Source organism: Netta rufina (genome assembly GCF_964035555.1).
Source record: "Netta rufina genome assembly, chromosome: 2".
NCBI lineage: Eukaryota > Metazoa > Chordata > Aves > Anseriformes > Anatidae > Netta > Netta rufina.
Window position 1 is genome coordinate 20,310,422 of NC_140124.1, and position 18,248 is coordinate 20,328,669.

Consider the following 18,248-nt stretch of genomic DNA (forward strand, 5'->3'; position numbering starts at 1 on the left):
TGTTAACTTTTAGAAAAGGACAGCTATTAATTATAATTGGGCAGAATTCAAAATAATAAGACTGACTCTTACTAGAAATACTGCAGTTTAGAGCAGTCCTTTGCATATGAACTGCATTTTCAACACATTTCCCAGCCTGATTGATCTCTATGATTGATCTATGCTTTGAATTACTTCCTTTAAAAATAAATAAATAAATAAATAAAAGTATGTAACCAACTGCAACATTTTTTTTTTTATATTTATTTTATTCTGACTGTTTGAAACAGGCATATACAAGTAATATTTTATGAATCTTAGAAGGTTTTCAGACTAAGAACATTTCCTTAGGTCCAGGACTTCCACATCAATACATCATTTTAATGCAACACTGTATTATAGCAACGAAAGGCCTATTTTCCACTATTTATCAGGAATTTTCTGTTCTAATAAGAAATTAAATACCCATTAATTACCCATTGTTCTCACTAGCTTTCAGTTGCCTGGTGTTGGTTTGGAAATATATATATTTGTTTTTCTTTGTAAATGACTTTTCAGCTGAGATATGCAACATTCAGTTTTTCAATCTTTTACAATGAGAATAGGAGCTAGAAGAGGGTGTTATAGGACAGGAAATGCAAAATAAAGCCACGTAAAGCTTTATGAGACTGGACGTAGGCAGTAGCTTTTACAAAGAATATTGAAACAAAGGCATAAATGGATTGAAGTTTCATTTTCAAACTTAGAAACATGCAACAAAACAAATAAACACTGTGTTTTGTGGGAGACAGAAATAAAGACTTGTCATGCATTAAAATTTTTATTATGATGTAAAAGCACAATATTATTTAAACTTTTCAATGCTACAAAAAAGGACAGTGTAAGTTATGCCTACTATAAAAATCTACAAGAAAAAGTAGTGGATTCATTTTAGACACAACCTATACCTTACAATTTCCCAATGTTCAGTGAAGCAGTTGCTGGCTATCCTGAAGGCTGTTTACACTAACATTAAGCCATTCAAGTTATTATTGTCTGATGTGCAAAATTATTTAAACATTCGTTTGACATTCCATGTGGGCAAATGCTTTGGCAATTATCTGTTACTTTATGAAACAGAACCATACAGACAAATACAAATGTCACCATTTTAAGTCCTGTTACCACTTCAGTGCAACTACTTCCTGTAAACTTCAGCCGTAAATAGGCTAATGCCCTTTTATGTCGTGCACTATGTCAGAGTGATGTCAAGGCATATGGATTTCCCCTCCCCAAAGCTTATCATTATTTTTGCCCTGTTTCTGGGCCAATTTCTAAGGATAAAGCATAAGGCAGGAACATAAATAATTTTAAGAGTTCACTGATGGAAAGCAAGACAAAACAGAATTTCAGGGGAAGCTGATACGAGGGCTCCCTCTTACAGAAGGAGGAAAGGTAGCTCCGGAAGGGACATTGACACAGGAGTAAAGGCAAAGGAAGCTATACAGGGAGGAAAAAAATACTAACACCTGTGTTGTAATATAAGACATGAGAAAAAGACAAGATGTGAAGAGGTAAAAAGATTGCAGTTCTGTGAGCTGATATTTGCCAGTTAATAGCCCGCTCTCCACAGTCCTTATTTGCCTACTGGTGATGACAAGTGTAATCCCCTGTAATGGACACAAGGTAGCCTGAGTCACTGATATTGGCTAGAAACATTGTGATGTACTGTCTGCTTTATATCACCTTTGCCATTTAACAGCTGTAGTCCATAAAATGACTTTTGTTATCAAAGAGCTCTTCATTAAGTAATGAACACATTTCCTGCTGGCTCCTGTGCTAAAGGGTCTAGAGCAACAGGAATGACCAGAAAAGCCCTGACCCACATTTCTGACTGGCTCCAACATGATGCACCACTCAGTGATACTCCAGATATCCCAGTAAAATAACCCAGACAGATTTACTCCATCTACCCACTATTTTTAAAGCTTAAGAAAATTTATGAATGATACGAGGAAACACATGAGCATATTTGTCCTCTGAGGTCTGGAAATCTCCTGATAAACTTCCACTAATACAGGCTAATCCCAGGCTTCAAATTCACAGCCATCATCACCCTTTCCAATCTAAGATCCTAACCATCTGGATCCTTCTTTTTACATAGAACAGGGGACAGATTTCCCTCCTGCTCACATGTATTACTCTGTGGGCCAACACAAAAAGACGGAGCTCAGGAAGTGTAGCGTCAGGCCTTACTCCTTTAACAGTAGCATGCTGTCTTTTTTGACTTCCTTTTTTTTTTTTTTTTTTTTTTTTTTTTTTTTTTTTTTTTTTTTTTTTTTCCCCCTGGAAGTAAAGTACTGCAAAATGTGATGCAAAATTACAATTCTGTGCAGTTTGGTAATTATTTTTCATAGTATCCCTCCTCAAAATGTATAGAAATTAAACTTTTAAGCAGCAATCTAACTAATTAACTCAAGATTCTTCCTCTCTGGCTACTTTCCCACAAGTTACATGCACATTTCTAAACAGTTTGATACTAGAATAACTACTACTCTTTCTCATAAGAATAAAAGATGTGAACCTACTGTCCCAACTAGTGAGTTAAGAGGCTGTGCTCAGGTGCTTCATGGTCGCTCATCAGCACAGGCTCCAATAACAGCAGTTTTAAACAGAAACTATATTCTACCATTTTCAATGCCTGTGATTTGCCTTGAATCATTCATTACTGGGTAAAACATCTGCAGTTTTGATGAAAGGCTATGTATTGTCATCTTAGATGAAAAAAGACCTCTCTCTTCAGTAAGTAAAAATATTTTACGACAAACCCTGCCTTTAGGCAGTAACATGATCATACAAAGGGTTCTTGATTTCAATTTTAGAAAATTGCAAACGTTTATTTGAAAACAGTGTGTTTTCATTTTGGGATGTGTTTTTGTCTGGTATTCTTTCCATTATTAATGGTAGTAGGAATGCTCAGACAGCATGGCCACAGTAAGAATTATTCTAAATAAGCCCTAAGCCTGCTGCTAAGGAATGCACCTCCATTGTAGGATCATTTAGCAGTTCTCTCTTTCTTTTTTTCCTTCCCCCCGTAGCTTTGTAGCATTTCTTAAAGCAGTCTTTACAAATTAAACTGCTTGCTCCAACTTCAGCAGTGCAATATGACAATGAATTGCCACTCTCAGGTAAATGCCAGGTCCCCAGTCCTCCAGGGGACCCTACTCCCTACAAGATGACTAGCAAACTCCCAACAAGATGACTAGCAATCGTCCTCTCAAATATCACAGGATGGAACAGCTGACTGCTCTGCTGAAATGTGTCAGTGCTTTGTGTCTGTCGAATGCTGTGGAAGTGTCTGACAGGCTGTCTAGTTTCCAGATCTCTGAGCAGTAAGCTACAGAAATGTAGAAATATATGGCTTGTTTTTCAAAGGCCCATCCCTACTTTATTACAAAACCTATTGCACATTTATTGTTTTAGCTCCTGATGCTATAATTCCCATATATCCTCATCAGCCCTCTAACTTCCTTGGTTAGTTTTGGCCAATATATGCTGTATTCGGAATCCCATGTCATTTTAAACTTCCAAAATATTTCATTTTCAGTGCTATGTTTCAGTTGTCTACAAGGTGCCATGTTAACTATATTTTGACTGATTTAGCATTTGAAAACTTTTTAACAGAAGTTCCTTGTTGTTAATAAATGCTTTTTCTCTGCAACACATTTTTTTTTTTTTCCTGAATATGTATTTGTGCATTTGATATTTCATGGATTAGGTGGACATTTCTGAAACCTTCATTGTGCTAGCTGATAAAATAACCCTATGGTTAACTCACACAGACTTAAAAATGGTAAACATCCATACCTGAACTCATCACCCCAAGCTCTCTTTGTAGTGATATAATACATTGACAAACAGAGAATTAGATACAAGAGGCAGTTCATCCAGCCTGCTTTAAATATCTGCCTTTGGTGTTCATTGACTACTGACTATATTGATTACATCTCTACTGACTGTACGTGAGTTAAGGATGACAAACATGGACATAGATGTCAACACAGATAGATGAATTGCATCCTTTCTCTATAATCTATTAATTTCACCTGTAAATTTGCCTGCAGGCAATGCTCTTAACTCATGGTAGAGTTATTTCAGATTCTGTGCACTTTCACCCAAGTTCCCCCTCCAGAACCACCTGTGATCAACCCATCATGAATCAGCTAAGCTTTCACAAAGCAATAACCATGTCACTCACTCCTTTTGCCTTCCTTCACTAAATATTAATCTTTTGTTTTTCTGTTAATTTTTACTTCTTCTTGGTAATATACATTTTATAATTTATAAAGATGTGATATTTTCATGGAACGTCCAGGTTGTTACAGACAACATGGTTGCTGGAGCAGTGATCTCTGCCTATCATCAGATTATTGTTCTTGCCTTGTTCAGTTTATAATCTGTTCTCCTATAATTTGGCAGTTTGCATACTGTAACCTATTACTAAGCATGCTAATTTGTTTGTTTTTCCACATAGGCATAGAAGCCTGATACAATTATTTTCTCTTTGTTCTTCCCTCATTTTTACAATATTTGTATTTCTAAATTTGCATACCTGAAGAACTCACTCACTGACAACATAGTAACTTGTGTGATATAAAACATAGACTACACCAAAGAATTGTAACATTGAAGTTTTATCTTTTCATTCACACCTCTTTTTCTGTCCTGTGCCAGTCATCTGTGCTCCATGACACAATGGTGCAACAGCTTGCCCACTGGGAGCTACTACTGAAATTGCTGATCTATTAAATGTCTACCACTTATCCTAATAGCAGGGACCTCCACCTTGGTTTCCCCCTGTATCTTTTTCTCTTGCAGTTTTTCTTCCCTTTAGGTTTTCCAGGATCATACTCTCTCCTTGCTACAATCCAGTCAATTGAAACCTGCCTGTCAATTGAAACCACAAGCAGCTATGCTCCTCCAAGTGTATAAAATTATTTAATTTAATTCACCTCATGGGGTTCGTGGTTCCTAAATATATTGCTATAGCTCAAACAGGGAACCCTTTCTTCTAACCCATTCTGTCCACTGATCATCATCATCCTCTAGTCCATCTAGTGGGGGTCTACATATTCATGTCCCAGAACAGACTAAACTTCAACCTTTCACTGCCCTACATCTCCCGTTGAACTCGGAAATTTGTAGTTATTTGCCCAAGGTAAGGCTCAGTGAAAAATTAACCAGAGACTTCAAGATTTAGCTCACAGACCTCATTTCCATTTTTAATTTGCTGAAAGTAGTTACTACCACATTTTGGAAACTGATACTCCATGAGTAACAATTTATTTCAATTCACAAAATTTCACTTTGATAGCAATATCATAATTAACTTAAATGAATTTGCCAGAGAAACATTCACATATACACTCATAATCAGAATATTAATACTTGCACTGACTTCTGTTTTGCAAAACTCATTTTGTTTGGGAATGAAATGTCACAGACAGTTCAAGGCAAACAGCTTCAGTGTCAGCATGTTCTAGTCATGACATAATTGTCTTGATCAGTCTATAAAAGTTCTGAAGAGGCAGAGAAGTTTTAACAGAAACAGCCTTGAAAATCATAACAAAACAAAACACACAAAACAAAACGACATTAACAACAAAACCCACTAGAGAATCCAAGTTTATAACAACTTGTCAGAAAATTCTATGATTCTTAGAGGATGCACACATGGTTTTTGTTTTAATGAGTGTTCCTGAAAGATTGCCTAAATCAACGGTTATTTTGACCTGGCAGAATGCCTTAACATGTTTTGGAGCTTCTATATGCTGCTTTGCCACAAAACAGGTCTAAGGGAAAGTAAATGCACTGTCAAATAAGGGAAAGTTATTGTCACCATGTACTCACAGGTGCTCCTAGTATTAATTAGCCCCAAACTAACCACCAGTTTTACACATCTGTTTGAGGAAGAGTTTTGATTTATTTTTTTGCCTGTACAAATACATGGGTTATATTCTAAACACCTTTTCTATGTATTTGCTGCAATTTCCAATATCAAAATCTTACAGTTATAGACAAAAATCACAACAGAACATGACATTATTTAAAAATGTGGTTTATAGGAATTTGAGGAGACATACTTCTATGCCAAAGAACCACAAATTGCTAACTATGTTATTAATTAGTAATTATATAAATTACTTTAATTTAAATATTTATTTGAATATTTATTTAAATATAATTTATATTAACATTATCAATTGACATATTAATATGACATAAATTGACATTAATATGACATAAATTGACATAAAAACATATTATTTTGCATTTAATATAAATTAAATAGCTTTGTTAAACATAAGCTGAGGACATCACTGAGTAAAGCCCTCAAACTACTTATTTTTATTCCCTGTTCTAAATAAAAAATAAAGAGAAAAATAAGTTGAGTATACACCTCAGAAATTTAAAAGGAATCTTAAGTAACTTGGAAACCGTACTATGCTGCAGCACAACCTACATAAAGAAAAGAGGAAAACATTATAGTAGGCATTTTTATCATGACAGGGATTTAATGTATCATTGTTCTCAACTTTCCTTTTGACAAGGTTGTCAATTCATGACTGGGAGGTAAAAACAGCTTGCAGTGTTGTCATTAGCATAATTAATCATATCCTATTCCCCAGAGAGTGTACATTTGTCATTTGGGACACCTGTACACATTAACTTTGTCATTCTTTTCATCCAAGAATAACCTCTTGAGGTCTTCCAGATCTCTAATAATAAAAATGCCATTATAAGACTTTGACTACTGAGAAACAGTAGACCATACAGTATTAAAAGGACCTGTCCTTACTGTTTATTGTTAGGCTACCACAGGCGGGAGAGGTAGGCCAACAAGAATCTTATAAAGTTCAGCAAGGATAAATACAAAGTCCTGCACCTCAGGAGGAAAAACCCCAGGTACCAGTACATGCTGTGGGCCACCTAGCTGCAAAGCAGCTCTGCAGAAAAGGACTTATGAGTCCTGGTGGACACCAAGTTGAACGTGAGTCAGCAATGTGCCCTTGCTGCTAATGCTAGGCTAACAGTATTCTTAGCTGCTTTAGGGACAGTTCTCCAGCAGGTCAAGAGAGGTGATCCTTCTACTCTACTAAGTATTGCTGGAGTACTGTGTCCAGTTCTGGGCCCCCCAGTACAAAGGAGAAGTGGACATACTAGAAAGAGTCTAATGTAGGCCTGCCAAGATGGTAAAGGGACAGGAGCACCTGTTCTATGAGAAGCTGAGAGAGCTGAGACGAGAAGAGAAGGCTCAGGGGACATCTTGTAAATGTCTGTTAATGCCTGAAGGGAGGGTACAAAGATGGAGCCAGGCTCTTTTCAGTGGTGCCCAGTGCCAGGACAAGAGGCAACAGGCACAAAATGGAACACAAAAAGTTCCGTCTAAACATCAGGAAGAACTTACTTCCTGTGAGGGTGATGGAACACTGGTACAGGTTGCCCTGAGAGGTTTGGCAGCTCTGTCCTTGAAGGATGTCGAAAACCATCTGGACATGGTCCTAGGCAACCTGGTCTAGGTACCTCTGTTTGAGCAGGGTGTTTGGACTAGGTGGCCTTCAGGGTTCCCTTCCAACTTCAACTGTTCTGTGACTCTGTGATATAAGTCACACTGCACCACAGATAACTTGTGGTAACAAACTTTGCAAATAGAGCCTATGTGGAACATTTATCAGAGGGTTATCATAGAAATAGATCTTTTTCTGCTAAAAGGGCTTAGAAGACTTAAAGTTGCAGAAGTTGCATCCTGTCCTGAATTGACAGGATGACTTACAGTTACTGAGCTTTATTAAGGTAATATTTTAAAAGTGATTATTGACTAGATCTCACCTCTTCATGCTTAATTTTGAGCATGAAAATTACGGAAGTGTAAAATGAAGGACAGAAGTGTCTCTGTATTAACGTCAGTGGCCTATTTTGAAAAGAATGATGTTAAAGTGCTATTTAGCTTGACAATAGTCCACAATCTATTCGCTACAGTACAATTGTATTTAGTAGAAGCAGAGCAAAACAAAAAGAAGAATTATCATGCAGAGTTCCATCGATTATAAAAAGAGAAAAGAATTCTGTAAAGCTGCAGTTAACCCTAAATATCTGCAAGTTTTCTTTGTTGTAGTTGTTTTATTTGTTTTTAAATAAATGAATAAATAGTCCATAAATGTTCTACTCTAAAATAATTTTCTTTCCCCTGCAAATTGCTATTGCACAGCTCTCCTTGAGAGCCAAACTTTACTCCTAGTAATGTGTTTAGGGGCATGTTGAGGAGCCTGATCAAAGTAGCATTTCAGTGACAGGCCCTCATTAAAAGTGATGACCCAAAAGAGTGGCCAAATAAAAAGAATTGCTTGAAGAAAGAGTGAACTTAACTTGTTTCAAGGAAACAAGTTCAGCAGTAGTAATTAGGGGGCATTTACAGACTGAACATTGTCACCATTGTCGCTGCTTTAGCTGTACAGGATCCATCCTACCCCATGCTTTCACTCCACATGAAATTCAGCTCCTCTAGTAATAGGATACAGAGCTAGGTGTCAGTGGTCAACCACCAAAACAACTGAAAATCAGACGAGCCCCAATATTACGATCATTCACAGCTCATCTGGTCACTCTCAGCATCAAAATGCCATCCCTGACCAAGAAAAAATCCCAATACTGAAGTCAGCCCATAATTCTGCAATTATTTATTTTATTAGTCATTTTGACTGCAATCCAACCATTTCATATCAGACTTTTTTTTCACCTCTGTCCATCTCTTCTATTCTTCTACTTTGGTAGCAAAGTGGAGATACTAACACAGAACTTCAGACATCAACCTGAACTCCTGCTCCTACTCTTGTTGAGGCTCTGGTTGCTGCTCTGCCCCAACCTTTTATTTGTACTCTCCCTGTTCAGAGCTCCAGCGCAACATCCTCAGGTCTTGGCCAACTGGCCACCCACAGCATAAGAAGAAGAAACCTTGACCAGGGATAGGGCAGGACTGGTACTGGTGACAGTGGCCCCTATTTATGTTTCTTGTCCCATTGCACCTCTCAGCAGACCTCCACAAGACAGAGTCTCTGAACTTGCTGGACATCTCAAAGATGAGAGAATGCTGCAGTTGTGCTCTCCACAATGCTCCCCTCTGCCTCTCTTGTTTCCTTTTCTGACCCAAGTTACGTACTTCTACCAGCACTTATCATCATCGGATACTAAATCCCTTGTCCTCATGCAGCCCAAACCTGCTGACATTTCTCTCTCTTGTTTTGGCTCCAGCACTGTCTGTGAATGCAAAATATTAGGAAAAAATTTCTTTACCAAAAAGGTAGAGAAGTTAGGTACTGGAATGGGCTGCCCAGGGAAGTGGTTGAGTCACCATCCCTGGAGGTCCTTAAAAGACGTTTAGATGTAGAGCTTATTGATATGGTTTAGTGGAGGACTGGTTAGTGTTAGGTCAGAAGTTGGACTAGGTGATCTTGGAGGTCTCTTCCTGCCTAGATGATTCTGTGATTCTGTGAATCACAAACACACACACACACACACACACACACAAATGTGATTACTGGGGGAAATGCATAAACAAAACAATTAACACTATAAAGTCTTCCACTTGAGAACGTTTTATATCAGTTAAACTCATGCAGCTTGAATTTTCATTATATTTATATTTTGCAATTTTCTTTTATGTGGAAAGCAAAATTTCCTAAAGAAATACTGCAGTTTCTCTCCTGACATGTATGGAAGAAAAAAATAATTAAAATACCTGCAAGAAACTCTTCTCAAATTACTCAAAGTAAACAGTTAGAAAGCCACTTACCCCCAGTTGCCACTGTAATTTCACGTAGAAAATGGCCATAAAATGGAAAATCGAAGGACAGATTTACTCTCTGAAAGGAACAACATGAGAAAATAAAATCAATATTGTGTAGAAAGGTAAGAGAAAAAAAAAAAAGGGAGAGTTCTCCACTTCAAATATCTGTTTCGATCATTGCTTTTTATTTTTCACTGGAGCCTTGTTATTCTAAATTTGGAATTGTCAACAGTTAACTGGGAACAATTCTGTGTATCACTGCTTTCAGGCTTTTATGTTCTGTTTCATAACTGAAGATTTTAGACAAAAAAACACATCTCTCAATCAGAACTTATAACTCTCTTATAAGAATGAAATTAAGAAAGATTTGTTGATTTTTTTCTAAACCAACATATAAAAAGCAACAACAAAAAACAGTTGTTTAAGCCTCTTTGTCAAGAAGAGCCACCTATATATCAGTTTTACAGAATCCCTGCTTTGGTGGTGGGTGGTTTGCTCCTCAGCCACGTCTCTTCAGATTCAGGTGCTCTCCCTGACCTCTTGATGTTACTTGGGTGCTTATATGATAAAAAAAGGCAATTTTTTCATCAAATCCAAGTTACACCACTTCCCAGACCTCTTTCCAGACCCACCTCCTCCTAAACAGGACCTGAAGTTATTTATAAAAAAATAAGCAACAGAAGTACTAGCAAACTTTACCTAAACTACTTATAGCAAAATACAAAAAGGAAAAAAATATTTTTCCTCTGTCAACCTACTGGTTACTATCAGCTGAATTCATAGCAAAGAACAGTAATTTGGAGATTTAGAGAACAGACGTCTCCTCTGCTAAGGTCTCCATAAAGTACCATTCAAATGCAAATTCATTTTCCCTTTCTGCCTATGGCTCGCTCCTTTCCCATCTATTCCACTGCTTTCCTTCAGCTCATTGACTAATCTGGCCACCCACTGGTATCACCTGGTGTGCTATCTGTCTCAACTCTGAACAAATCAGTAGCCATGACAGAAAGGTATGCTGAAATTCCAGAAAATTATTTTCATTGCTTTAAAGTTATATCCCATAAAAACATGTAATTTGCATAATGGCCTGAAGCCTAAATAGGTACTGAGTATGCAGCTCATTGGTATTTGGCATTTAAGAAGAGTTAGTAAAAATTGGTTTGAAGATGGTTTGTTGTTGTTGTTGTTGTATTCTTTGGCCCTAAACTTTGATGTCTCCACTTAAGAAAGGGCAATAGTTGATACTTTATTACAAACAAACAAACAAACAACACACAAAGAAACAACATTATTTTAATTTTATTTATTTATTTATTTATTATTATTTATGGATTATATCTGGGTTATACATTATTACTTCTTCTCTGAGGAAGGATTATATTTACATCCACTAGAGATGTTTACAGAATTATTTGGCATGAAATTAACAGCTAAAGATTTACAGGAACTTTAAATTAGATTTTCTTTCCACTTAAGTGGAAGACAGAATTTTGACAGGATTTATTTATTTATTTAACTTTTAATTAGAATGCAAAATCCATTTGCATTGTGTTAATTGGACTGAGTAGGTTCTAATGACCTCTTCTGTATGTATGTAAATATGTATCCACAACCAAACATTTTTAATCACATTGGCATAGCAAAAGACAGCTCATGAATTAAGTTAAAAGAATTTATTTTTTTCATGTTTTCACTATTGAGAAGGTGTATGCTATGTTTATGTATGTATTCCACTTATATTCTCATTCTACCTCACATAATTTCCAAGAACACTGTTACAAAAAAATAAATCTGACCAGACCTTCCCTCTTTCTGTTATGCATTTTTCCTATTAACATTAGCTTTCTGAATAACCATTAAACTGCTTTTAAGTGGCACAGTTGCCTTTCACAGTCCTCTGAATTGTTGTAATATATATATTAGAATAATGATAGTGGTTCCAATAGATAAAGCCTTAATCTTATGCCCTCTCAAGACAGGTATTGATCTCTTTGACTTCTATCAAAAAGTGATGGCCTACATTCTGACAATGCAATAGGTGTTTAATACTGACAATTATATAGCTTAATGCAGTAATAAAGAACCAACAGGATTTAAGGATTTCTATTTTTTTTTAATAACCACAAGAAATAAAAGTCTTTTTAATTTTGCATAAAGCATGTCTTGTTTTTCAGAAATAATCTTGGAATTTTTGACCTACTTATGGAAAAATATTTTTTTCCATGTATAAATTACAGAATGGACTGACAGGAAAGAGAAGTGAGCATGACAAGCATGAGTTACTCCTGTACCTCAGTCAGTGTTCAAATAATCAAATATATGTCTCATCTAAACTGAGCATCCAAGTCACACCTGAAATTTTACTATAGAGTTAAGAGGACAGCGGTAATGTTCTGAAAAACAAACAAACAAACAAACAACAACAACAAAACACTATTACTGATATAAATCCTATAGATCTATACTTTTTAATTGTTCCATTAACTGCTCTATTAGTTTTTGCATGTTTCCATTCTCTCTCACAACACAGAGCACCAGAATCCCAGGTGAAGAAGGCAAGGCAGACATTATAAATTCTTACTTTTAGGTACTCTTGGAATTTTTTCTCATTAGAAACAAACTGTGTTAAGAAAATAGCCAATACTTTGCTTTATCAAATCTACCGAAAAGATACACAACTGCCTGAGCCATCTGTATTTGCATTGGCTCCTTACAGTTTTTTTGGCTATAAGGAAGGTATTTTATGGTTTGGACTCTCTGTTAGTCAAATATAGCAGATTTATTACCCCACTTCGTTTTATGTATTTTGAGCTAAATACTGGGGTATCTCTTCTTGCTGCCACTGATATTCCTCTGAGCCAGTCACATGGCTGGTGCCAGGGAAGTAACAGATAAACTGAGAGAAAAGAGGAATTTAACAATTTAACTTAGATTTTCTCTCAGCTTTAAAGCATATTTTCATACCAGTTTTACCAGGCAACAATAAGTTAAACAAGACGGTTATTTACACTCTTAATAATACTTATTTGTTGTTAGCCTGAAACTGCAATCACATCTATCACTTCTGTTGCTATATGACACAATAATGATTTTTATCATTCTCCCAAAAGAAAAAGATACTATGACACATCATACATAAGTGGAAACACAGATACACTTCATGGTAGGCTTAAAACTTCAGCAGCTTAATTCTCAATCCCATTCAAATGTTATGGATGTCATTGGCAAAATTTCTTCTCATTTCAACAATGCAAGTAGTTTACTGTTTGACAGTTTGAGATCTAACATTAAAAACAGAAATATACTTTAAATATATCTGTAAAGACATCTCTGAAGGACTGTTATTTCTGGTACAAAAAAGGCAATGTGGAATCATTTGAATTTCATAGCTTAACTAAAACTCAGAGATGCAGCTCTGTGAACAGTAGTCAAAATATTTAGTAAGTACTGTTGAACCAACAGTACCTAACTAAAAAAAAAAAAAAAAAAAAAAAAGAAAGGAAAAAAAAAAGAAAGAAATCCATGTCAGTCAAAGAAGAAAAAGCTTAACAACTTACTGCTGCTTGCCGATGGGTATTGGAGAGGATCCCATGAATCTTTACTTTGTCTTTCTCCATTTGGTCTATATTGACCCACAAATCCCGGCTAGTAGAATCATATGGGCCATATGTCCTTGAAGTATAATAATTATGATCTGTATCCTCCTAACATGGGGGGAAAAACATAGCAAAATACAGATTAGAATGGAAAGTGAATCTTAGTTTTATATAAAACTCACACTGAGTGAAATACTGTGAAATACTGAGTTCTGTTGCTCCTGGGAGCAGCAGAAAAGGCAAAATTGCAAGTCAACAGTCAACAAAAATACAAATTGCAAATGTGTTGCAGAAGACAGCTCTGCCTCCAACTACAAGCATTCAGCAAGGCGAATCATCTTATATTATAATCATAATTCTTCTCTATCCTCAAATCCTAACCATACAGTGCCTCTAACCACATCAGTGAAATCTATGGCAAAATGTGTGATGGCTTTCAAGGCAAGATGAACAGTAAGTTCATGTAACAACTACCATGCCATAGCAAAGTGAGGAGCAGTACTCAGAGCCAAGACTTTAAAAATAATTGTATTTTTTAACATTTCCAAACATAATTTATTAGAATATCCTATAAGAAAACATCCATAAGATTCCCAATAGATATAGTCTTACAAGTGTACTTTATTTTAAATCTCCAAAACACCATTTTATGGTACATTTGATATTCAGAAAGAGATCAGGACACACATATTCATGGAAAAAAATCTTCCTAGTTCTTGCATTCTTTACATGCCCACATCACAGCAAATTCAGAGGTGAAAATACATGAATCCTACATGTGTTGTGTGAGACTGTGCTAGCGGTCCATTAAATTATGCAGCTTGTAGATATCTAGTTCGGTAATTGTGTTCATGGTTCAGATAACAGTGAGAGTCTTGGTAATGTCTGTTTATTTTGGATGACAAAGCTGAGATACCAACACTCAAAATACTCTGATATTCCACTGCAATCTGTTTACACTCAAAATCATATAAATCACTAGCCACTATTTAGCACGTAAAGAAATTAATTTTTGAAATCTGATTATTCAAAACTGATTGCATGTTTACAACTTCAGGTATAGGAGTTTCCAAAAATTTCTATCAATGTCAGAATTTGTTTGTGCTGAGATTGGGCAAACTACTTAAGAAATGCTCTCTATATGAAAGGCTAAACTTCTAATTTTTAAAAAATACCACTAATGACAAGGTGAAGAAAGCTATATGAGAATGGATGTAGGAATAGCAGTTTTTCTTTATCCTTATAGGCTACACTTCTGTGGAGAAAAGTAGTTTGCAATGAAAGCCAATGTAAAAGTCTCTTTTATTAAAAACAAACAAACAAACAAACAAAAAAGAAGCTTCCCAGACAGGGAAAAAGTTGGTTTACCAGCATAGAAAGAAATAATAATAGTGGCCAAAGTAGAATGAGATTTTCCTGAGATCTATTTTTTGTACCTGAACAGACATACAGGACAATAATTCTCCTTCCATGATTAATATGAATGCAGAAAATTATTTCAACATTGTTTATTGCCAACTATTACTACCGAAGAAAAATAAATATTATAGGTTAGGAAGAAAAATCCATGTATTTTCTGATCTATTGATTTCCAATATCTTAGGAATCAAAAAGGTAGAGAGAATCATATAGACCATACTGATTCCCAGTAGCTGGGAATTTACCTTTCCAGATAGTATCTAAGACTGTGAAAGGAAATAAAGGCACTTTATTTCTGAGGTTAGAGATGAAACCTCAGGTTTCATCTTTAAAGTCTTCCTTTACTTGCCCAAAGTTTTGAACTGTGACATATTTAAATCAAGAACACTGCCAGCTTTCTGCTAAATAGCTACAAGAAATACCATACTGAGAATTACACGCTGGTAAAAAAAAGCAAAATAGCAGAAATCTCAATGAAAATATTTTAGAATTATAATAAAATTAGAAAATAAACAGTGGCATGGAAAATGGAAGAGGTAGACATAGAATTTAGAATTCTCCCCATGATGGAAAAATCCCTCTGATATACCTCCTATACCCAGCAAGTAGCATAGGACTCCCTTCACACTAGGCTATGCTGCTATGCAGACCTGACACCCCCTCACCACAACCATGCCCAAGGTGTGCCCAAGGACGTACACAACCCATTCCTACTGTCATGGTCCTGAGTTGAAGACATATTTGGCAATTCCGTATGTTTCACATGAACTGGCTCATATTCTAGGTTAAACATATTGACCATAAATCCCATTTCACCTGGAAATCATTCTACATTAACAACATTACTGATGCATTTTACTTAAACTGCCACAGAAAGGGTCAGGTTGTTTTCTGCTTGAGGTTTTCTTTTGTTGTAATTTATATGCCAAGATGTACTCACCCAGTAAATCTCAGTGATACTTTTGAAGCAGCTTCTAACAACCTCAGCAGCTCTAGGTTAGTCATACAAATAAAAATAATTAAAGCTATACTGTCAGGAAGATGACAGAAAAGCCAGCCACCTTACCAAATTATTTTCTTCTTTAATGGTCAACAGAAGCCGTTACTACTGTCATGTATACAAAGGAGGTACAGTAAATAAAAAGGGTTTGACAACATATTTTCCCAGTCTAACTTATCATTCTGACAGCGTTTCCATAGAAATTAAAAGTTACATTTGAAGCATTTCAAAGTCTCAAGGAAAGAGTCCCAAGAGACAAAGAAATAATTACCCAAACAGCTTGTTTCAGGTAAACATGCAATGTTTAAACTGTGAACAGATTTATATTTTATTTTTTTAATCTCCATTTTTTCATAACTAATAAAAGCAAGTTACTCCAGTTAATTACTAGTGCTAAGCCACTCCCTCCACAACCAGATAGATCTAACCCTGATTGCTCTGTAAGACTGCTTTAAATGGTATCTTGATCCATGCTTAAAGCAGACTCTTCATCTTGCAAGTCAAATACTTAAATTATAGCCTTCGGCTCAATCATCTTTCTCTGTGTATGAGGAATTACTCGTATAGCAATAGCTATTAAATTTGGTATTAAAGAAAATGTTTAATTTACTGTTTTAATTCAAATAAAATAACCTTGAATAATTCTGGAAAGAAGCAAATTCACTTCTACTTGGATGATAAAAAGAAAACATTTTTTCTTGCTCTTTGGAAAAAATTCATACCTTTATGCAGATGTATTTTATGAATGAAACATTAAATACATCTGTATTGCATCCTATTTTTCCTACTATCTGCAAATTTACTACATAACTAGGAAAAGGAACATGCATCTAAATAATAACATTGGCCTGAGCAGCTCAGGAGGTCTTAATACAGTGAGGAACCATGACTGTATTCCAAGTCATTGCCTTCATAGTTTTGAACATGCATTACTATAGAAATGAAATAATTGGATTCTTCCATAATTCCCTGTTATAGAGTAATGCTTTATTAATAGACACCTTTGAGTTTTCATTCCATCAGACTTGTTTAAGGGGTTTGCTTGATTGTACCTGCTTCATAATATATTTCATCAACTGCAGATATTATATGCATAAGAAAGAAAAATGTTTTAGAAATCATGCTGGATTTGCATGTAAAGGAGTAAATTATTAAGAAAATATTTTTATGGCTATATGACATACAGATGGAGAGTTCTACAGATAGGTAGAATTATATAGAACAGAATTAAAATTTAAATTTTAAGAAACAAAATAACATCATCTTGTAATGAAGTAGAAGCATGTTACCAAAGGAAAGAAAAGGCAGAGAAAGCAGAGAACATGCTCATAATGACTTTAAGAAGCAGCAGAAAAAAACATCTAAGGAGCTGACTGTTGAACATTTTTTTCATTTTTCCTTTTTGTTGTTGTTTTCTGGGTATTTTTGGGAAATGAGAATTATTTTGCATTGCTTCTCTAGAAGCACAGTCCAGCCCAAGTACTGCATATATATAAAAATAAGAATCACCTGTATTCTATTGACAAATACAGCTTTTAAAACAATGGATTTTTCCAAAGACTTTGTACCAGCTGTGGGGATTATTGTTGTCAGCCTTTAAGAGTTTAAAGCAAATATTTATTAGAAGCTTTTTCAAAACTCTTCCCTTTAGGGAAAGCTATTTATATATTTATTTATTTTTATTTGAGGCTATCTTACTGTAAAGAAAATTAATTTCTTACAGTTTTCTAAAGAGATGTTGTCTGACGACACCTTGAGTATATTTCCATATTTTCCCCACTACTGCTGATTTTTCTCATGCATGCTGCATGCATACACTATTCATGAAAGCTCAGTGCAACTGAAGATCAAGCTTTCTTTAAATTCTTGATGTTCAGTATTTGTCGAGTTTATTGAAATTGTATTGTTAGATTTCCATTCAGTCAACACACAATGAAGAAATTCTGAAGCCATCAAGGATATGGGGTTATATTTATAGACTCTTAATTTTAACGCTGTAAAACAAAGAACTGGTGTTTAATTTTTAACAAGATTCATTATTACCTAAATATTGCTAAAAATCACAGACTAGGCATAATTTTTAACGAAATACAAGTGTTTCTGGTATTTGTTCCAAAAATTAGTGCTGAGGAAATTAATCACCAAATACTATGTTCAGAAAGTCATCTTTAACTCTGAATATAATATATATTTATATATATTTATATAGCATATATAATATAGCATTTATAGATAAATAGCTTACGAAATTAATCAAATGATTATGTTTTCTGAAAGCTGCATTTGTAGACTAAAATGAAAACCTGGGAAAGAGAAAAGAGGCAATTACATATTAAAAATAGACTATTTTTCAGGGAGAGAACAAAGATAATAAAATATGGCTTGGGGAATTTAGAGGAAGGAAATGAGCTAGCAATTAAAAGTATTTCCC

The 18,248-nt window shown here is 35.2% G+C and overlaps 1 protein-coding gene across 1 annotated transcript in view; it reads right to left on the reverse strand.

The window, feature by feature from the left end:
• Nucleotides 1-18,248, reverse strand: part of PLXDC2 (plexin domain containing 2) — a gene marked incomplete at its 5' end in the record, with an annotated part of 263,041 nt that overhangs the window by 103,486 nt on the left and 141,307 nt on the right. The window contains 2 exons of the mRNA XM_084283262.1: nucleotides 9,809-9,878; nucleotides 13,360-13,506. Of these exons, the coding sequence (XP_084139388.1) occupies nucleotides 9,809-9,878; nucleotides 13,360-13,506 (217 nt within the window). The remainder of the gene's footprint in view (nucleotides 1-9,808; nucleotides 9,879-13,359; nucleotides 13,507-18,248) is intronic.